Raw genomic sequence first — 22,592 nt, 5'->3', positions numbered from 1 at the left:
ACGAGGGACGCGCCACCGCAGTGGCGTCTCCCGCCTCTCACCCTGAACGCTTGACACAGCTGCCGATCCGCACAGATAGAGTTCCCCGCAGCTCGAGGGGTATCGACGTGGAGGTCTCGGCGTCAGCGATGCAGTTTCAGCAAGCAGAACAGCAGATGGCTCGATGGGGGAAGGGTAGAGTCAGGATAATTATCGGCGGCCGGCAGAGCAACACTAACGTGCGGCCATCTTGCCGAGCACCAAGCCACGCCCCCCATGGGTCTGCACACCTTAATGTCGACACACACCTCGACGCCGATCTCACTGTGCATGTCTATGGCATATTAGTCTTTGGCGACGACCTACCCTGTCTCAAAATCGATCTTCGCTTCTATGTCAACGTCGAACCAGTCCTGGACGGCAAACAAGTCAGTGCCGTGCCTTGTCTCAACGTTGATCTCCGCGATGTCGACTGGGAACAATGTTGTTTTTGGGCTGGAACACTCTTTTTTGGAACTTCCATGTATTTCAGAGGTAGATGGCAGAGCCCTGTTGGAGGATGGACCCTCTCCTCGCTCTGAAGTCCCACCTTCAGACTGTGCTTGCTGCCTGTGTCTTTCTTCAGTGCCATGGAGGTGAATTGTTTCCCTTTCCCTCAGAGCGCGTCTTGGAAACTTCTTGCAGTGCTGGCAATTTTCAGGAACATGGAATACTGGAAGGCAGAGAATGCAAACGTTGTATGGGTCTGATTTGGCCTTCTTTCTCCCACGATCAGGACACTTATCAAACAAAGAAACATCTTATATGACAAAATGCCAACAATGTTTGCCAGAAAAAGGCAGAAAATATAGGGGAGAGATGAAAAACATCAAATTAAGTAGTTGTTAGAAAATTCCACTGGTGAATTTTGAAGAGAAAAAGCTTAAAAGGCCAAGCTTAGTGCTCCAAGATCTTGTCACCAGGAGCCGGAAAAAAAAGAACAGAGGAAACTGCCACCTGCTAGGCATGATGGGATACTGGTGGTCTCTGGATCCTTAACGGCACAGAAGCTGTTTAAAAGACACATAATAGCAGCCTATAGAGCTATATTGTCCTGCTATCCTTCAATTTCTACTTTTACAAAAAGGGTTTGTGAAAGAGATTTAAGCTGTTTTATAAAATATTTACCTAACATTATACATATATATTGGTATATTGATCCTTCTGTAAGTACAACTTGAATAATCTTACTCCTGAAGCTTGTGTTTATAGGCTGCATAATATGTTCTTTCTTATGTGTTTCTACAGGCCTTCCTGAAGAAAGGCAAATGTCTACACTCAAGAAGATCTCCTATGGAAAAGTGTTCCAGGATTCCCACACGCGGGCAGAACTATTCAAATGCTTATGACTATCAATGGAGATCCCCTAAGAGAGAGAACCCCAGTGTTCTGCTGGACGAAAATCTGTCTATAAAGCCTTAGGTAGTGGAGGTGGCCGATACCTGCTTTGCCGTCCTGGAATAGCTGCGGATAATCATTTGGATACTCCCATTCTTAGCTCAAAGGACAGTCATCCAGGCACTCATCTCGTCATGACTGGACCACGGCAATGTCCTATATATGGGGGCAGATAAAGCCTCCATGAGACGGTTGCAATTGGTCCAAAACTCGGCTGCTAGGTTCTCTACAGACTACCAAAAAGTGCACCGGCCTCCTCTCTCCTTTGCGAGCTTCACTGGCTCAATGTGGAGAAACAAATTCAATTCAAAGCGCTGTGCTATGTGCACAGAGCAAGATCAGGAGTCGGCCCCTGTTATCTCCATGAAATAGTGAGACCATATCAGCTGGCTCGTCCCCTACTTTCCAGTGACCTTTACCTGTGCACTGTTCCCAGAGTCAAACAGACATGTATGGGAGGCCAGTCCTCCGCATGCCTGGGCCCTAGGCTTTGGAATTCTCTACCGGAATCCTTGAGAAGTTGCACCTGGCTGACCACTTTTCAAAAACTGCTTAAGACCTAGGTGTTCTGTTAATGAGCACGGTTTTGCTAAACCCTACCTGTAGCTAAAGCACCGGGTAACCTCGTGTGAGTAGCTGAGCACTATATGAGATTGTTTAATAATAATAATCTTTGGCTACCACCTAGTTAGAGGAGATGAATGAGATATGGTGGGGTGTTAAGGTCCAGGGCTTTGTAGGTTAGACAGCCCAGTTTGAACTTCATTTTAGCTTCAACTAGAAAAAGATGATGATGGGGATAATGTGGTCAAACTTTCTTTGTGAATCACAGACATTTAGACCTAGAGAAAAGGGTGGCTTAACAAGGTTGAGGGATGAAGGATGAGTGAGAAATAGGGAAACCCCACAAGAACGGAGTTTCTAAAGTCTTGGCACAAAATGTTAAGGCACTGGCTGTGTTGTTTCCATGGGTGGGTGACAGGAACAGGTAAGGCAGGGAAAGGTCATGAAAGTGCCTTGGGACTGGGGCCATTGATACATGTTACTGCCTAGGCTGTGGACATTTGTTTAGATAATGCTGATAAATGCTGAGGACAGTGAGGCTGATTAGTGCTTGACATCATCGTTTTTCATTATTGCACATTGCCTTTGATGCTCTTTTATACCTGTAACTGATAAGCATGACTGGGACATTAAGGATTATGAATGCCCGTGGTGACTGAGGTTTATTATTGCTTGGAGCCAGTAATGATGCTCATTATTAGGTTCCTAAATTTATATTACTACCCAGGGCGACTGAGGTAAATTACTGGCTGGTTCCATTAATGATCACTGAAGCTCATTATTGTTTGGGGACATTGATGGTGACTACATACTAAGAGCATTGTCACGGGACCATTTAATCCCCTTACTGGCCACAGCCTTTTATGTTGATTAATACTTGGTTCCATTTAGGTTCCTTACTTTCCAGGTTTTTTAATACTCAGTATCTAGGGACGTTGAGGATCATTACAGTCTGGGTTTATTATTAATGATCCTAACTCAATGGAGTGATTAATATTAATAACTGTACCGTTGGACTTTCGTGTTTTTACTTAATCTCCTTTTCATTATTGCCCGGTGCCATTTAGGTTCATTAGCACTTCGATCCAACCGAGGTTCAGTATACTGATTACCACTTTTGGTCATTAATACTCAATAGTACAAAATGGCTTTAAGGCTCATTCCTGCCATTAAACAGAACAGTCATATGCATAAAGAACCAAGACCATGGATGCATGGAGATTGTGCTTTCACATTAAAAAATATAACATTCACTGAAAAACTTTACTGAAGGCTGTCCAGGATCTAGAAAATAAACCTCAAAAGATAGGAAATTTACCAGTTAATGCAACAACGTAATCTTAACTCCCGCACTCGTTCGTACCTTTTTCAAAGCTCATTCATTATCTCGTGCATAGTACCATCCTCTATAAGGAATATGCTACTTACCAGTATGCATCTGTTCTTGGCATGTAGAGCTGCAGATCTATACACTGTGCATAGATCGCCATCTGGTGTTGGGCCCGGATGTTTGCAGTTTGTTTTTCCTCTTGGAAAGTCTTTGGAAGTCACGAGTTCGGTGACTCCTCCCTTGGTTGGTATTGCGCATGGGCTTCGGCTCCATCCTCAGATTGTTTTTCGCCAGCAGGGAAAGATGGAGCGTAGTGGTAACAGTAAAGAAACCCATGAGTGTTGTATCTAAATAAGATAAGACTGGAACGGATACAAGTAGCCGGGGAGGCGGGTGGGCGTGTATAGATCTGCAGCTCTACATGCCAAGAACAGATGCATACTGGTAAGTAGCATATTCCGTTCGAGGCATATGAGCTGCAGATTATACACTGTGCATAGATTATATAGCAGTACCCACCCCTAGCGGCGACCACCAGTATCCGTTGCAGTAGTTTGGAACAGTGTTTTGAGTACAGCCTGGCCCACAGTAGCTTGTTGCTTGGTTTGCACATCTACACAGTAATGTTTTGTGAAAGTGTGCGGCATTGACCATGTGGCTGCTTTGAATATGTCATCTAGTGGTATGTTTCCTAGAAAAGCCATAGAAGCCCCTATCTTTCTTGTAGAGTGGGCTTTAGGCGGAACCAATAGCGTTTGTTTTGCTTTGTGGTAGCAAATCTGTATGCATTTTACAATCCACCTGGCTATCCCTGATTTAGAAATAGGGTTGCCTTTATGTGGTGGAGAGAAGGAGACAAATAGCTGTTTGGTTTTCCTGAAAGGTTGTGTGCGTTGGATGTAGTAAAGTAAAGCCCTTTTTAGATCCAGTGTGTGTAACGCTCTTTCCTCAACAGTTTGAGGTTGTGAGAAAAAGACTGGTAATTCTACCGACTGGTTTAAATGGAATGGAGAAATGACTTTGGGTAGAAATTTTGGGTTGGTGCGGAGTACAACCTTGTTCTGATGCATTTGGAGAAAAGGTTCCTGTATAGTGAGTGCTTGTATTTCACTAACCCTTCTAAGGGAAGTGATGGCCACTAGAAAAGCTGTTTTCCATGTGAGAAACTGGAGCTCACATTTATGTAATGGTTCGAAAGGGGGTCCCATTAACCGTTTGAGAACTATATTCAAATTCCAGACCGGTGAGGGTGGTACTCTGGGTGGAATTACTCTTTTGAGGCCTTCCATGAAGGCCTTGATGGCAGGCACTCTGAAGAGTGATAGGTGCTGCCTGTTCTGTAAGTAAGCAGCAATGGCAGCGAGGTGTAACCTAATGGAAGTATATGCTAGGTTACACCTTTGTAGGTGGAGTAAATAACATATGATGTGCTGTATGGACACATTTAAAGGATTGATTGTGTTGTTGTGGCAGTAAACAACAAATCTTTTCCACTTTGCAGCATAGCATGCTCTAGTAGTAGGGCCTCTAGCTTCCCTGATAATGTTCATGCAATCAGGGGGAAGGTTAAGGTATCCAAATTCTAGGACCTCAGGAGCCAGATCGCAAGGTTGAGCTGGGCTGGGTCCGGGTGCCTGATCTCTCCATGGTTCTGGGTTAGGAGGCATGGTGAGAGGTGTAGCTTTTGGTGTGGTACTACTGAGAGTTCCAGCAATGTGGTGTACTACGGTTGTCCGGCCCATGTTGGAGCTACTAGGATCAGTGTTAGGGAATGCTGTTGTAGCTTTCGCACCACTAATGGAATTAGTGGGAGAGGTGGAAAAGCGTATGCAAATTTGTTTGACCAGTTCATCCATATCGCATTGCCTTTGGACAATGGGTGTGGATATCTGGCGGCGAAGCTTGGGCATTTTTTGTTTTCGTGGGTGGCGAATAGGTCTATGTGTGGATGCCCCCACTTCTGAAAGAACAGGTGAAGAACTTGTGGGTGAAGTTCCCACTCGTGGATCTGCTGCGTCTGTCTGCTGAGCAGATCTGCCACGGTGTTTTGGACTCCTGGGAATGTGTTGGGCCAGGAGAAAGATTTTTTGTGGAATTGCCCATCTCCATATGCTCTGTGCTAGCTGAGAGAGCTGTGGAGAGTGTGTGCCCCCCTGCTTTTGAATGTAGTACATGGCAGTCATGTTGTCTGTGCGAATGAGGGCTGCCTTGCCCGAAATCTGCGTCTGGAAGGATTTTAGGGCGAGGAAGATTGCTAGTAACTCCAGATGGTTGATGTGGAGTAACTTCTGTTGTGGCGTCCATGTGCCCTGTGCTGTGAGATGTAACAGATGAGCTCCCCAGCCGGAGAGCGATGCGTCTGTTGTTAGGATTATTTGTGGGACCGGGTCCAGGAACGGTCGACCTCTGGAAAGGTTTGTGGTGTTCCACCACTGCAGAGAGCGATGGGTGCGACCGTCTACCAACACCAGATCTGTCAGTTGTCCCTGGGCCTGGTTCCATTGGCGCGCTAAACACTCTTGGAGTGGACGCATCTGGAGTCTTGCATGTGGCATTATGAAGATGCAAGAGGCCATCATCCCTATCAGTTGCATAAACACTCTTGCTGGGAGAGAGTGTTGAGATATGAATTTTTGACGCAGAGCCTGTATCTTTGCAATCCTGGCAGGATTGGGATAGGCTATGGCTTTTGAGGTGTCTATGGTGGCACCGAGGTATTGTTTTGTGTATGATGGTACCAGGTGGGATTTTTGATGGTTCACCGTGAACCCTAGCTGGTGGAGTAGTTGGACTGTAGCGGCAGTATGTTGCACACACTGTTCGTAGGACGTGGCTTTTATTAGCCAGTCATCCAGATACGGGAAGACATGAATGTGCTGTCTTCTGAGGTGTGCAGCCACTACTGCTAGGCACTTGGTGAATACCCTTGGTGCTGTTGTTACCCCGAACAGGAGCACCTTGAACTGGTAATGTTGCCCGTCCACCACAAATCTGAGGTACTTTCTGTGAGACTGGTGTACTGGGATATGAAAGTATGTGTCTTTCAAGTCCAGAGTGGTGAGAAAATCATTCTGGGAAAGAAGCGGGAGAACCTGTTGAAGGGTTACCATGTGAAAATGGTCCGAATGTATGTAAGTGTTTAGAGGTCTGAGATCTAGGATAGGTCGTAGAGTGTCGTCTGTCTTTGGAATCAGAAAGTACAGGGAGTAGACCCCTAAATTATGCAGACTATAAACTATTTGCTTCAATTTTGGCCAATAGATTAGCTCTTGTTGCACCTAAAATCTTGCACCCTGATCAGAAAGAGTTTGTCAAAGGGCGCCAGTTATATGAACTGACATATGACTTAATTGGGGCAATAGATCTGGCAGTCTTGGAGCTTTCCCCCTTGGCGGTCCTTACCTTGGACGCCGCCAAGGCCTTCGACAGAGTGAATTGGTTGTATCTGTCGGAGGCCCTGGCGAAGTTCGGGGTGGGATCAGGGTTTCGTCGGACAATTGGTCTTTTATATCAGAACCCAAGTGCATGCGTACTGGTGAATGGTAGTTTATCTGATCCTTTCAACATCTCGAGGGGTACAAGGCAGGGTTGCCCCCTCTCTCCGCTCCTATTTGATTTGTATGTCGAACCTTTTGCCCAAAGCCTGAGGGATAATGTTAACATCAAGGAGTTTGCGTGTAGGGGCTGGGAGAGAAAAGTGGCCCTGTACGCGGACGACCTTCTTATTTTTACGTCCGATGCCCAGATGGCTCTTCCAGAAATATTTAAGCTAGCCTCTGCATTTGGGGAAGTATCTGGATATGAGATCAATGCCACAAAAACTGAGATGATGACCTGGGGTATGGACCAGAGTTTGAGTATTGCCGGTATTCGGCCAGGAAAAAAGTTGAGATACCTGGGCCTTGATATTGTTGAGGATTTGGACCAGATTGTCAATGTCAATTTCTCAAAGATAGTTAAGGACTGCCGTAGGCTACTTCAGTCTTGGTCTTGTCTCCCTCTGTCGTTACTGGGACGGTCTAATCTGGTCAAGATGTCGGTTCTGCCAAAGCTTTCCTTTTTATTTAACACTATTCCCTTGTATTTCGATCCAAACCTTATTAAAACATTCCAGGCCGAGATCAATACATTTATTTGGAATAAACATCTTCCAAGAATCTCGTGGAAAAAGATAAGGAGGCGTAGGGAAAAGGGGGGCTTGGCTGCTCCGGACATCCAGTTGTATGCATGGGCATTCCAGCTCTCCCATGCCAGAATGCTGTTAAAGAAGCCACTAGAGCTTGGGGTGGGAATTCTATACACCACTTTGCTTGATGGAGAGGGGGTTAGTCAGTTTGGATTCCTTTTGAAATTTGGAGATCCGAAGTACTTCAAAAAGATTAAACTGAAGATCCTACTGGGGATGGCAAGGACTTGGGCCCAGGTTATAAAAGCCATTAAAATAGGGTATTATAGCAGTAGGACTCCCTTATGGGATCTCCCCGATCCCCCGACCTGGTTGTGCGATTTGCTTGCATTAACCATCAGGGAGGCAGGGTTGGAGTGTTGGGGAGACCTATTTGAGGGTGAATTGCTTTCTTGGGACTGCCTGAGTGGGAAGATTGGATCTGGTCTATCTAGGCTAAAATATCTGCAGATGTCCAGTTGGTATAGATCTTATATAGCACAGCCCTCTCAGAGAAGTAAGCCCCCACTAGGTGGCTATAGTACCCTCATAAACTTGTTGATCGACAAACCAACTGCCAAGAAAGAGATCTCGTCATGGTATAATTTGATTTTGGAGGAGTTGGACGGGGAATTTCTGTTACCTGATGAGCTTTGGGGGTCAGATATAAGTAATACCAACTTGCAAGAGTTATGGGGGAAATCTGCAGAATGATGTGGGATGTAGTGAAGCCGGCATGGTTGCGCAGGAACCACCTTTATACTATTCACAGAGCGTACTATTCTCCCCTTCGTCTCTCTAAATTTATTCAGGGGAACATGGTGAAGTGTGCTAGATGTGGTCTCCTGGCTGCTTCGGATATCCATATGTTTTACGAGTGCCCTTCTTTGTCGCAGTTCTGGGAAGATATTTGTAAGATTCTGTCAACCTCTGTCGATTTCAACATAGTATTGGATTCTCAGTTAGTGATTTTCGGAATTCTTGAGGGGGTCTCCAAAATGGCGAAAAAGTTAGTCTTCTATGCTATACTGCTTGCTAGAAGGGAGATATGCAAAAAGTGGAAGGACTGTTCACCTCCCTCTGTTATTGAATGGCTTGCTTCTGCCCTCCAAGTTTCCAAGCTGGACTTGGTCAGGATAGGGAATCCTGAGAAAAGATCTTTTTGGCGACTCCTGAGATGGGATCACTGAGAACCTGGGTTTTTTTTTTTGGTTTTTTTTTTCCCCCAGGTCCAATGATTAAGCCATCTATCCCATGTGTGGGTATGAGTAATGCCTGGATACTTTTGTTCAGTATTCTGGTGGATTTTCACAATCCTCTGTAAGGTTACGCTATGTTGATCGTTGGTATGTCAAGCGTTATTGCTATGGGACGAGGTTCTCGCTCAATGTTTGGTCCCCTCCAGTTGCTGTGTACTGAGGTAGCATTTTGTTTGCTAACCTATCGATCACGCATATAGTACCTTGGTGGCGTATGAGGACAAAAAAAAAAAAAAAGACCTCCGGTGCATGTTTAATCACCCCTTTTAACATAGGTAGGATGGCAGTAGACCTATGTGTGTCGTCAAAGGTGTCTAGGAGAAAATCCTCCTCCACTGGGTCAGTGTGTAACTCCACCCCGTGGTAGTGTGCTGCCCTTTGTAATAGGTGGTGAAAACCCAAGGAATCTTCAGGTGGGGATGGCCTAGATGGGTAAAGGTCATCCTGTGGGACATCTGGGATGTCCGGATTATTATAGTCGTCCCATGGGTCTGGAGATCCAGTAGGGGTGAGATCCTGTGGCACATCTGCTGGATCATAAAATGGGTCTCCTAAGTCGTCTGGGACAGCAGACACGGTTGGGGAATGATGAGGCGGGGGTGGAGAGGTTAGAGGTGGGGAGGGTGGAGGAGGTGGAGGAGGAGGGGAAGGCACTCTGAAAGGGGAGGTAGCAGTGTCTTTCCTCTTTGGAGGTGGAGGTGGAGCTGGTTTGTCCAAGCGTCTCTTTTTTGTAGACAAATGTCCAGTTTTTGGATCCTTGGTGAGTGTCTTTTGGAGAGGATCTGGTGTAAAAAGTTCTTGCGACACTGGTTGTTCGGTCGCCGCCGAAGTTTTCGGGGCCGACGGCTTTTTAGGCTTGTCCAAGCCGTGCTTCTTTGGGACCTCCGCATTTTTGGTCGGCGCCGAAGAAGGCTTCGGCACGGGAGTGTCGGTGCCGAAGGCCTTGTGATGTTTGGTCGGCACCGGCAGGGCAGGTTTCGACACCGAAGGCTATGGTACTGGGTTCGGTGTGGAGATGGAGGCCGATCTTTTCTTCGGTGCCGAAGGGTGTTTTTCGGTACCGATGGTAGGCCGGCTCGAGCCCGAGCTGCTGGAAGGCTTAATAGGCTTCTTTACCGGGCCCGAAGGTGGGGTGTGAGAAGCAGTATCCTTGGTCTTGCCTAGGCCCAAAGGCGAAGGTGTGACCGAAGCCTTTTTGGGTGTCGGCGTGGGTGTGGGAGGGGGTATTGTACTCACGACCCTCTGCGCCGGGGTGATGTCCTCCACATCTGAGTCGTCGGCCTCGGAAGCACTGACGAGGTCGTCGTCCTCCTGTTCGATGTTCTGCTGTCCCGGAGCTTCGACGTCGTCCCCGAAGATGTCGATCGGTGAACTGGAAAGTTCGGAACCGGAGCGCGAAGTATTACATCCGAGCCCGATGGCGGAAAAAAACAACTGCAAACATCCGGGCCCAACACCAGATGGCGATCTATGCACAGTGTATAATCTGCAGCTCATATGCCTCGAACAATATTTTATACAATATATTTAATCTTTAAAAATGGATGTAATTGTACTTTGAAAAGCATAAAGCGTTGAACAGCAACATCCGTTTCTGTTTTATAAGTGGTATTTTTTAAAAGTTTTTTTACAATGATTTTAGTATTAACATTACATGAAGTATGGCTGAGCCTGCGTGGCATTAATGACCCCTTTCCACATTCAAAGGCATTTCTTTTAATTCTTTGATGAATTTATTTCTAATATCGCTTACAGAGTTAATGATTTACAGATACTGTACTTACCATATTTGGCACTGAAGAGAGCCTCTACTTTCTTCCTTAGATTCCTTGTAATATCTCCGATTCCCTCTGCAAAGTTGAACCAATTATTAAACGTTTTCTGTCCAGATACATACTAAATGCTGTGGCATCAAGCTAGTGCAATAATGTATTTGCCATTCTCCAGCAACCCTTGGCACTGGGTTTCCTGTTCTTCTATGATCAATCCCAGATATTGTGGCTAGAAAAGTCGATACAGATTCTAGACCAGCTCATAATTCTAGTGACATGACGTCATTCTGAAGTGGCTGCCAGCCAGTCAGCCACATGTAAGTAGTACAAGGATCTAGTGGCCAAGTGTGAACACAAAGGACACCACCATCACAGTTTTAACAATCAGTCCAATGTAATTTTTAGTATCACAGGGGACTAATGACAAGTCCAAATTAATTTTCTTTTGTGCTATTAGTCCAGATGGGGGCATAAGAAGCATGAGCACAGAACGCCACTGCAGCCTATACCTGTGGATTTGCATCTTTTGGGAACATAGACAAAGGATTCTGAATTGTAAAGCTTTACTCTGGAGCAAATTAGAAGATGCTGAGCATCTCAGAGTTGCAACAGACTTTTTTTATCCTGTTCCCAATGTGCAGCGCCAACAACAAACGTAAAAAGGCAAGGGTGTCTGAGCTGCAATTAAAATTCACAAATATTTTCTATACTGCATCATCAAATCTCAAAAGATTCTCTCTGGTCTAAATCTTGGCAGGTATAATATAAAAATATTAACGTTTCTGATGTTCCTGGCATATCCACTTTACTCTGGATCTTCTGAATCGGAGCCAAAAGTTGTATGCATTACATGAAAATGGTAAAGGCAGATCACAGCTATGAATGGTTTTTCCAACAATTCTTATAATTGCTAAAATTCCCACCAATTATAAGTTAACAGAAAAAGGACCTGTTCTAATGCCTTCACCCATGTGTGATGAATTCAGTATTTAAAAATGTCTGTTCTACTCCTATAACTTACCCTCAATCCGTCTCTCTTCAAATCTTGACTCGTCGCTTAATCTTCTAGTTGACCCTGTGAAAGAGCAAGGAAGATTTATAAATCAACGACAGAGCATAAAGTTTATAGGTTAGGGACTTACCCAACCTGCCCACATATAGGAGAAGCATTTACAATGTAACTATTTACACCTCTTTAATAATTTATTTTTCATTGATTTATTTTTAAATTTATAATTGTCCATTTGTTTCCTCAGCACACAACTGATTATTCATGTAGAGAATGTGTAAAACACTCTATAACCCTCTACATCATGTCTGATCTATAGAACTGTTAATAGATAATAATATAAAATAAATGAAAACTAAACCTTCTATTATACATTCTAATGTTTCCAAACCCATCCCAAAACAGACATAAGAACAGGATGACACATTAGGCTAAATTACAAAACATGAACCAGCTACGAATGTGCTATACTTCATGCACATTACGCCATGACATTATATTACAAAATCAATTCCACAACTGTGGCACAGGCCCTTGCTATGTTAGTGTGCACAAGCACAGTGTCCAGACACTCTCCAAAAGTGCACATGGGACCCTCCAGGCCACCCACAACAGGCGGCTACAAAACATTTCTGGACATGCTGCTCTTCCTTACTCTGTAGTAAGGGCCCACAACTGAAGTTTGCGTGCGAGGGATGCCAGAGGGAAAAGACCGTCTGGGTTCTCCTTCATCTTCTGCCACTACAGCAGTTGGTATAAACCAAAGCATATGCAGGGGTAAAGGGGGTTATCATCATTTGTAAACCTATTTCTCCTATCAAGGAGTTCTCTGACGGCTCACTATGTGTTCCATCTATCTCCATCACCCTGGCTCTAAGAGATAGAGTTCAGCAATAACAGGCAAGACATAGCACAGGGTTATGGACCAGGAAGCAGCAAACACTATTCAGCTGAAGTACATCCCTTTGCACTGCACAAGTGAAAGTACATCAAAAGCTGCTTGAGGTAGTTGACACCAGATCAGCGGAATAGATTTAGAACACTTTTTGAAGTGACAAATGAAGATCTATAATACAAGAAGCATAAGTGCTTTACTTCAGTAATCTTACGTGCTAAGGTTTCCAGTCGATACTTGGAGTCATGAGAAGTCACATGATTGGCTACAGAGCTGTGTATATCAGCTGAGTTGAAAGAGGCTTCTGTTAAAGAAATACAAACACCTTATGTTAGAAAACAACTTCAGTACTAGTCTATACCCTTGAACGAGTTCTCCCATTTTCTACTCAAATCCAAATTTTAATTTCTACACTTCTTTTATTTTAGCTGTATTTAACATTTTTCATCAAAATGGCTTTATACTGTAAAGGTTTCGCCAGCATTGATAAAGACATAAAATATCAAGGAAACTGAATTTTTTTTTGTAACCTTCCAGCTCATCAAAAATATTTAACAACAAACCATATATGGCTTAAAACATTGGGTGAATTCCACAATTTATGAACTATATTATTTATTATGAGGATTTCTATCAAGGTGATTAACAATCATCGTTTCTATTCAATGTTATTTAACTAACACAACTGAATTTCTCTACGCCATATATCATTACAGTCTTCCATGTACCTGGCAACGTAATGTGAATTATGTCTATATCTTCGGGCTCCTGTTTTATCTGCTTTACACCTCTCCGCTCACCTGAGGTTCCTGAAGGAAAAAGAGAGTATCTAGTGATGATATGAAGAATCACTAAGAGGAGCCTTTCTTCAAATTTGTGCCTGTGTGTAATAGACCATACCTTATTACCTATAACTACCAGAAGTGTTTTTGCTTTATTTAAAACTGGATTAGGGGCCTGATTTACAGTTTGGCGGACTGGTACTCCGTCACAAATGTCCCTTCCGCTTAATTAAAAGTGTGTTAGGATATAATGCACATGTAATAGGCGGACGGGATATCCATCACTTTTGTGACGGAGTATTTGTCTGCCAAACTCTAAAACAGGCCCTGCATATCAAGTAGCATGGAAACATCTGAATTCATGCTCTATTACTTACCGGTAATCTTCATTACTCCTGGTCCCGTTGTCCTCGTCCCATTCAATACTTATGGAGATAACCATCTCCCGACAGAAAAAAGACTAAAAGAATGCTGGGACACTTACCCCGCCCCTTCCACTGGGAGTACATAAGGAGGACTTACCCAGCATTCCCCCTGAACAACCAAGCCCACAACAGGAAGGCCGGCCGTCCGGGAGGGAGGGCGGGGCGTATGAATGGGACGAGGACAACGGGACCAGGAGTGATGAAGATTACCGGTAAGTAATAGAGCATTACCCCCAGGTCCCTTATGTCCTCGTCCCATTCAATACTTATGGAGAAATACCAAAGCAGAAAAGCCGGCCTTCCCAGACAAAACAGAAGCCAACCCAGGAAACCACACCAAGGCAGCCACCGTCAGAAGCAAAAGGCAGAACCGGCGAAAACCTAAGGCAGAGCACCCAGACAGGAGGGAGCCCCAGCAAACCCGAAAGCACCCAACAAAACAACGGGAGAACATTCAGACGACCAGTCCGACAACCACCAAGGACACAAGCCCACAGCAGGAACACCCCACAGACAACCAGAGAAGGGGGGACAAAGGACACACAAGCCAACCGCGGCAAGAACAAAACAGCGAGGCGGCCACCCAAAGCGAAAGCCAAGGTCCACCAGGCCAGCAAGCCAGAACAGGGCAACAGGAGCCAACCCCAGGCACAGAGAATCCACGACAGCCGAACACAGGCCCCGAAAGAAAGAAACACCCATCGGACAAGGCGGCCCAAGAAACGCGATGCCCCAACAAAGGACGACCAAAGAACCCCATGGAAAAAAAGGTCGATAAGTCCACCAAGGGCAAACCAGAAGAGAAGGGAAGCAAAGGCACCACTCCAGAGAGACCAGAGAAAAAACCCCAGAACCCCCCACAAGAACAGCAGGCCCCACGAAAAACAAAAGAGCCAGCAGCAGCCCACATCCCGGCAGCACCCAGCCAAGAAGACAAGACAGAGCCCAGGGACAGGGAAAGAGGGAAAGCCAAGGCACCGGGGAAAGAGGCAAACAAACACCCGGAAGCCAACGCACCAGGCCCGAGAACCAGAAGGAAGCAGACCCAGCAGGGACCACAAAACCAACAGGCCGAAACCGACCAGGAAACAAGGCCCCAAGAGAACCAGCACCGCCAGGGAGCCCGACCAGCAAGAACCGACAAGGGCAACCAACCAGGACAAGGAGACCCCGGAAAACCAAGAAGAAAAGGGAACAGGAGGAAGCACATGAACACAAGAACACAGCCCCAGCAGAACACCCCAACTGCAGACCCGCAGAAACCGGAGCAGGAAGCCGCAGCCCGAAGAGGGCACACCCCGAACACCAGAGAAGGAGTGCAACGGAATGGGCAAACAACCCAGAGAACCCAAGACCAGGGCAAGGAAACCCAAAAGGGGGCCAACACCAGCCCAGACAAGCCCAACCACAGACAGGCCAGGCACAGACAACCCCAGACAACCCAAGCAGAAGGCAGGGGCAACACACAGAGGCCAGCAAAGACCGAGGGCCAACAACCCCAAGAGGACCCGAAGGAGCAGGAAAGACCCAACAGCATGGCAAGGAAACCCCAACCCACCAGGGAAGAGGAAACACAAAAACAACCCAACCACCGAAGCAACAGAAGCCAGGGCGGAAAGCACAAGCAAACCAAACCCCACAGCCCAGCACAACCCAAGAAAGGGCAAGAGCAGGGGACGAACCCCCAGGGCAGAAAACGGCAACGGAGGATACAGTAAACGGGAAGCCAAGCCGAAGCCAAGCAACCCGCACAACCAGACGGACCCGAAGGACCAACCCACAAGAAGGGGAAGGCCAAAGCAGGGAAGGCCCCAGCAGAGCACAGGCCAGAGAGCAAACAGCCCCGGCGCCGCCCAAACGGACACCCAAGAGGAGGCCAGTAGGGAAACAGGAGCAGCCGACAGACCCACAAACAGCCACCGACAGAGCCAAGAGGACACAACCGCAGACAGCAGGGAGCAAGGCTGAAGGCAACAGGCAACCACAAGGAGACACCGCCGAGGCCAAGCAGAAGCAGCCCCAAGCCAGCAGACCATGTCACGATCCGCGCTCGGGTGGCGCTGAGTGACGCATCTCCTCTACCCCTGGACTACGGCCGAGCAACTCGGCGACCGCAAGAACTACATCCCCCAGAACTCCCGGTAGTTCCCGTCCCACGTGACAGTTCACGCTGCCGGAAACACTGAAAAGCGGCCAATCCCGGGGAAGCAGTGCCGATGATTCTCTGAAGCCTTCGGTATCGGAAGACCCGAGTGGTTGGTTCTTCTCAGCGGCTTGACTTCCAGACCACGTCTCGACTACTACTTGTTCCTCGCTCGGCAGCCGGTGAGTATTGAGACAGCTACTGCCCGACTTTAGCCCTTCGACTTAGACGCGACCTCGAACCGTCGAGAGAGAGCGCTAAGAGACAGACAACGCCCACGGATTTCCGGGCATCTCCACCTGGGGGTTTCGCTCCTCTGCTCCCGGCTCCTCCCGGAGCATTGAGTAGCAGCGAAACGCCACAGGCAGCGCCCAAGGATTTCCGGGCCCCAGCTTTCCCACAGTATCGCGCTCCTCGGCTCGAAACCTTGCTGAGCCTAGAGTAGCAGCGCAGACTCTTGACACAACCAATCTCCGCGACTCGGATCGCCTCAGCGAGGTTCTTTCAGTTCCGTGAAGTAACGGTGCTGGAGAACGTCGTGCGCTCGGAAAAGAGGAGAAGACAACCCTTCTCGTTTCCCCACAGTTAGACGAAAAGAGACGACCGGTAAGAGAGCTACACACATGGGGGACCCTGGGGAAAGGGTCAGGGAGCCATCACTCATTGTGTGTTTGTCTATTCACAGGTCTCCCGCCCAGCCGTCCCTTTCCGTCCTTCCCTCGCTCACCTACCCCTTTCGTCCGAGTGTATTACACATCCGCCGGACTAGGGGCAGATGGGAGGTGGACCCCTTTAAGCTTCAGCGTCATCCTGAGGAGCGGAACCAGTGGGATCCCGACAGAATCATCGGCCCACGAATTATCTCCTCCCGATCACGCTGTCGTAGACCATGACCACCTTAGAGGACGTGGTAGCCGCTCTTGCCCTAGTGCAAGCAGAATTAGTTGCTTCTCGTTCAGACACCGCCGCTCTACATACACGGATAGATCGGCTCCATAGGAACCCCTTCGATGCAGGGACCCCGTTCCCGTCAGCGACCCAACCAGTAGTGGTAGAAATGCCCACACACGTCCCGTTGGCCCCTCCTGAACGATTTCATGGAGACATACAGAAGGTGCAAGTCTTCATGACCCAAGTCCTGTTGCATTTTCATTGTAAGCCAAAACTCTTCCATACCAACCAAGCCCGGGTAGCCTTTCTCATTTCCTACTTGGCAGGGGTTGCGGCTCAATGGGCGGTTCCCATAGTCCGTCGTGACGAAGCCCTGTTGTACGATTGGGATGCCTTCCGCATCGCCTTTGAAAGAACCTTTGACCGCAGAACTGATACCTTCTCGGCTGACCGAGACCTGCTGAAACTACGGCAACACCCCAATGACTTCCTAGGCTACCTCAACAACTTTCGTCGGTTGGTGGCAGAAACCGACTGGCCAGAAACCAAACAGTCTGCCATCTTCTACGGAGGGCTAACGGACGAACTCAAGGACGTCATCGCCCAAATTGATCCCCAACCCCAGACCTGTTCGGCGATGGTGGAATTGGCCGCCCGTTTGGAGCATCGGCTCAGAGAACGAAAAGGGGACCAGAAGCGGAAAGATAAAACACCGTTCCCCTACGACCATGCCCGAGCTTCGGATCAGACGGCCTCCAAGTCTGAGGCCATGGAAATCGGAACGGTGAGAGCCTCGCTAACCCTGAGCGAACGTGATCACCGCCGTAAACAAGGCCTGTGTTTGTACTGTGGGAAGAAGGGGCACTTCCTTCGGGAATGTCCGGTGAGACCCAAGACGAGCAGAACACGCCCCGGACAATCAGCTATGGTCACAGAAGAAGGAATCGCGGGAAACTCCAGAGCTTGAAGGTACCGGAAGGGAAGCCTCCAAGCCACCACTCCATCCCTTCCATGGAATCCGACACCTTTAGAGAACCAGATCATTTCTTCATCTCCCTGGAAGCAGTGATCAACCAGCAACCACAAACCATAAGAGCCATGATCGACTCCGGGGCTACCGGATGTTTCCTGGACAAACAGGAAGCAGAAAGGCTGGGGATTCCATTATCGCCCAAGGAACAGCCCGAACTCATTTTTGCGGTCGACGGGAAGGAACTGGAGTCGGGACCCATCCGATTCGTCACCCCGTTTCTCTGGATTACCATAGGAGGGGACCATGGCGAATGGTTGCAGTTGAACATAATACATGCTCCCCGATGCAATCTGATCCTAGGTTTGCCGTGGTTACGGAAACACGAACCTACTATCGAATGGTCCACCAACACCATCTCGTTCCACTCCGCCTCATGCCAACAGCGGTGCATCAGCCCTACTCCACACCCGAACACGATCCGAACCTCTGCTCAACATGTGGCGACGGCCGCGGAAAAGGACATGACGCTCCCTACCTGGTATCTACCCTATAAAGAGGTGTTCAATGTGCAGATGGCGGAAGAGCTACCCCCGCACCGAGAGTATGACTGCCGCATCGATCTAGTGCCAGGCGCGGTTGTTCCGTGTGGTAGGATATACGCCCTCACCGGGCCAGAAACTCTCCATTTGAAGGAGTATCTAGACACCTACCTCCGGTTGGGGTTCATCCGTCCCTCCCGGTCGCCCGCAGCGTCCCCGCTCTTCTTCATCCCGAAGACCAGTGGTGAGCTGAGATGTTGCATCGACTACCGCGCCCTCAATGCGCTGACGATTAAGAACAGATACCCCTTGCCACTGATTCCGGTTCTCTTGGAGCAAGTCCGCGAAGCACACATCTACACCAAGCTGGACCTCCGAGGGGCGTATCATCTGGTGAGAATGAGAGAAGGCGATGAGTGGAAAACCGCCTTCAAAACACGGTTTGGACTCTTCGAGTACTTAGTGATGCCCTTTGGACTGTGTAACGCCCCGGCGGCCTTCCAGTTTTTCCTCAATGAGGTCCTACGAGAATTTCTGGATAGGTTCGTCGTGGTGTACATTGACGACATCCTGATATTTTCCACCACCCCGGAGGAGCACATCGTTCATGTCAGGCTCGTGCTACAAGCATTGAAAACCAACCGCCTCTTTTGTAAACTCACCAAATGCGAGTTCCATGTGACGACAGTGGAGTTTCTTGGAGTTCACCTAACCCCCACAGGACAGGTCATGTCCGTCCGCAAGGTGCAGGCGGTGGAACAATGGCCCCAGCCCCAGTCAGTCAAGGAAGTCCAAAGCTTCCTTGGCTTTGCGAATTTTTACCGCCGGTTCATTCACCACTTTTCTCACCTGGTATCACCTCTCACCAGACTAACACGAAAGAACGTGTCGTTCCACTGGTCTCCCGACGCCCAGCACTCGTTCGAACAGCTCAAGACGGCCTTTACATCCGCACCCATCCTGAGACACGCCCGGCCCGAGCTCCCCTTCATAGTGGAGGCAGATGCGTCCGACGTCGCCGTGGGAGCTGTCCTATCCCAACGCCATCCAGACACCGGCCACCTCCACCCAGTGGCCTACATGTCCCGGAAATTGAACCCCGCCGAACGCAATTACTCTGTGTCCGAAAAAGAACTTCTTGCGATCCGGGAGGCGTTTGTGGAATGGCGACACTGGCTCATGGGAGCTCAGCACCAAATCACTGTTTTCACGGACCACAGGAACCTCCAGTTCCTGCGATCTGCTCGACATCTCTCTCCCCGGCAACGTAGATGGATGTTGTTCTTCGCAGAATACCACTTTATAGTCACCTACCAGCCTGGCTCACAAAACCAAAAAGCCGATGCCCTTTCCCGGCAAGGTACGACCAACATGCCGACAGCGGAACCAAAAAGGGCTATCCTGTCCCCAAGTCAAGTGGTAGGAGGGGTGACAACAGACACCTTTCTGAGGGCAGTGAAGCGCGGACTCGCCACATTCGCTTGGAGATCTTGGTTAAAAGGACACAAGGAATGGAACCTACGACATGGCGTCCCCATGTGTGGCTCCAGAATGCTAATTCCCACGCTTCCTCTGCAGAAGCTCGTTTTCCATTGGTGCCATGAACTACCCTGTGCAGGGCATACGGGCGGAACGAAAACCCTGGAGAAGGTATTAAGACAATTCTGGTGGCCGTCAGTGAGACCAGATGTGTTACTATGGGTAAAACGCTGTGACATCTGTTCCCAAATGAAATCAGACCATCGTAAACCACAAGGCCTCCTACGTCCCCTTCCTACACCCCAGACACCATGGGACAGAATCTCAGTGGACTTCATCGTTGGATTGCCCAAAGACCAAAACTGTACCACTATCGTGGTGGTGATCGACTACCTTACCAAAATGGGACACTTTCTACCGTGTAAGCAGGTACCCACGGCAGGGGCATTGGCAAAGCTCCTGTTGGTGAACGTGGTGCGACTCCATGGCCTCCCCAGCAGTATTGTTTCAGACAGAGGGTCCCAGTTTACGGCGCGGTTTTGGAAGGTCTGGTGTGCCGAACTGGGCATTCAGTCATCCTTGTCCACCAGTTTCCATCCCCAGACCGACGGGCAGACCGAGAGACTTAACCAAACCCTGAAACAGTTCCTCCGGTGTTATGTGGACAAGGCATCAAATGCCTGGGTGGACTGGTTGTGGGTTGCCGAGGTCGCCTACAACGACTCTGTCCATACATCCACACAACACACCCCTTTCTTTCTTTCCTCAGGGTACCATCCTCGATTCACCCCATTTAAACTCCCTCACACGAATCTCAGCGTTCCAGAGGTACAGGAAAGGCTTTCGGCGATTCGCCTAACCCTCACCAAGGCCCGTGAGAACCTGCGACTAGCCAAGGCCCGATACAAACTTCATGCAGACAAACGTCGCAGACCCGATCCTGTGTACCATAAAGGGGATAGGGTATGGCTATCCACAAAAAACATCAAATTCAAACGTCCTAGCGTCTTTAATCCGAAGTTCATAGGTCCCTATCCCGTGGTGAAACACGTCAACCCGGTATCGGTGCAACTGAAGCTCCCGAACCATTTGCGCATTCACCCGGTCTTCCATGTCTCCTTGCTTAAGCCCTCGTTCAGTCCAGTGCGTAAGCTACCCGCTCCCGTATGGGTTCACCATGAACGCGAGTACGTGGTGCAACGCGTGCTGGACTCCAAGACTGTTCGGGGTAGACTTTGGTATCTTCTGGCTTGGAAGGGGTATGGCCCGGAGGAGAACTCCTGGGAGCCCGCTTCCTCCGTCCATGCTGCTCGCCTGGTGGCGGCTTTCCATCGCCGGTGTCCGGGCAAACCGGGTCCTGTCCTCAGCGCCCCGTGAGGGGTGAGGGGGGATGTGCTGTCACGATCCGCGCTCGGGTGGCGCTGAGTGACGCATCTCCTCTACCCCTGGACTACGGCCGAGCAACTCGGCGACCGCAAGAACTACATCCCCCAGAACTCCCGGTAGTTCCCGTCCCACGTGATAGTTCACGCTGCCGGAAACACTGAAAAGCGGCCAATCCCGGGAAGCAGTGCCGATGATTCTCTGAAGCCTTCGGTATCGGAAGACCCGAGTGGTTGGTTCTTCTCAGCGGCTTGACTTCCAGACCACGTCTCGACTACTACTTGTTCCTCGCTCGGCAGCCGGTGAGTATTGAGACAGCTACTGCCCGACTTTAGCCCTTCGACTTAGACGCGACCTCGAACCGTCGAGGGAGAGCGCTAAGAGACAGACAACGCCCACGGATTTCCGGGCATCTCCACCTGGGGGTTTCGCTCCTCTGCTCCCGGCTCCTCCCGGAGCATTGAGTAGCAGCGCAACGCCACAGGCAGCGCCCACGGATTTCCGGGCATCTCCACCTGGGGGTTTCGCTCCTCTGCTCCCGGCTCCTCCTGGAGCATTGAGTAGCAGCGCAACGCCACAGGCAGCGCCCACGGATTTCCGGGCATCTTCACCTGGGGGTTTCGCTCCTCTGCTCCCGGCTCTTCCCGGAGCATTGAGTAGCAGCGAAACGCCACAGGCAGCGCCCAAGGATTTCCGGGCCCCAGCTTTCCCACAGTATCGCGCTCCTCGGCTCGAGACCTTGCTGAGCCTAGAGTAGCAGCGCAGACTCTTGACACAACCAATCTCCGCGACTCGGATCGCCTCAGCGAGGTTCTTTCAGTTCCGTGAAGTAACGGTGCTGGAGAACGTCGTGCGCTCGGAAAAGAGGAGAAGACAACCCTTCTCGTTTCCCCACAGTTAGACGAAAAGAGACGACCGGTAAGAGAGCTACACACAAGGGGGAGCCTGGGGAAAGGGTCAGGGAGCCATCACTCATTGTGTGTTTGTCTATTCACAGGTCTCCCGCCCAGCCGTCCCTTTCCGTCCTTCCCTCGCTCACCTACCCCTTTCGTCCGAGTGTATTACACATCCGCCGGACTAGGGGAAGATGGGAGGTGGACCCCTTTAAGCTTCAGCGTCATCCTGAGGAGCGGAACCAGTGGGATCCCGACAGACCAGGAGGACCGAAAACACGGACCCCGGAACAACAAGAGAACAGGGATATACCGAAGCACAACCCCGGCAAAAAGACCCACCATAAAGGTAGGGACAAGCACCCCCGTCCACAGGGAACCAAGCCGGAAAAGAACACCGCAGGTCAGAATAGACCCAGCGGAGGCCAACAGAACCCGGAGAACCAGCCAGGCAACAAAATCCAACCGACCCAGAAGCACCCCTGAAACCAGACAAGACCACAGGAAGCAGGGAGGAAAGGCCGAAGGAGGAGGCACCGCCATCAGCCAAGAGGCCAAACACAAGACACCCCAGGGGAGCCAGAAGCCACCACGGCACCAGAGCAGACGCGGCGCCCAGAACACCACGCAGCAGCGGGGACCAAAGAGGACCAAACAGGGCACCCTGAAGCACA

At 49.2% G+C, this 22,592-nt stretch overlaps 1 protein-coding gene across 4 annotated transcripts in view; it reads right to left on the bottom strand.

Annotated features, from left to right (window-relative positions):
• The window catches only part of GTF2IRD1 (GTF2I repeat domain containing 1), a 1,036,986-nt gene that overhangs the window by 436,012 nt on the left and 578,382 nt on the right, over nt 1-22,592 (bottom strand). For all 4 annotated transcript variants that reach the window (XM_085649787.1, XM_085649789.1, XM_085649788.1 and 1 more), the window contains 4 exons: nt 13,139-13,219; nt 12,625-12,714; nt 11,528-11,581; nt 10,519-10,584 (listed from right to left, as the gene is read on the bottom strand). In XM_085649787.1, coding sequence (XP_085505913.1) covers nt 10,519-10,584; nt 11,528-11,581; nt 12,625-12,714; nt 13,139-13,219 — 291 coding nt within the window. The remainder of the gene's footprint in view (nt 1-10,518; nt 10,585-11,527; nt 11,582-12,624; nt 12,715-13,138; nt 13,220-22,592) is intronic.

This window comes from Triturus cristatus, chromosome 3_2, assembly GCF_964204655.1.
Source record: "Triturus cristatus chromosome 3_2, aTriCri1.1, whole genome shotgun sequence".
NCBI classification, from domain to species: domain Eukaryota; kingdom Metazoa; phylum Chordata; class Amphibia; order Caudata; family Salamandridae; genus Triturus; species Triturus cristatus.
Note: the sequence above shows the minus strand (reverse complement) of the source record. Positions and strands in the feature narration are given on the sequence as shown.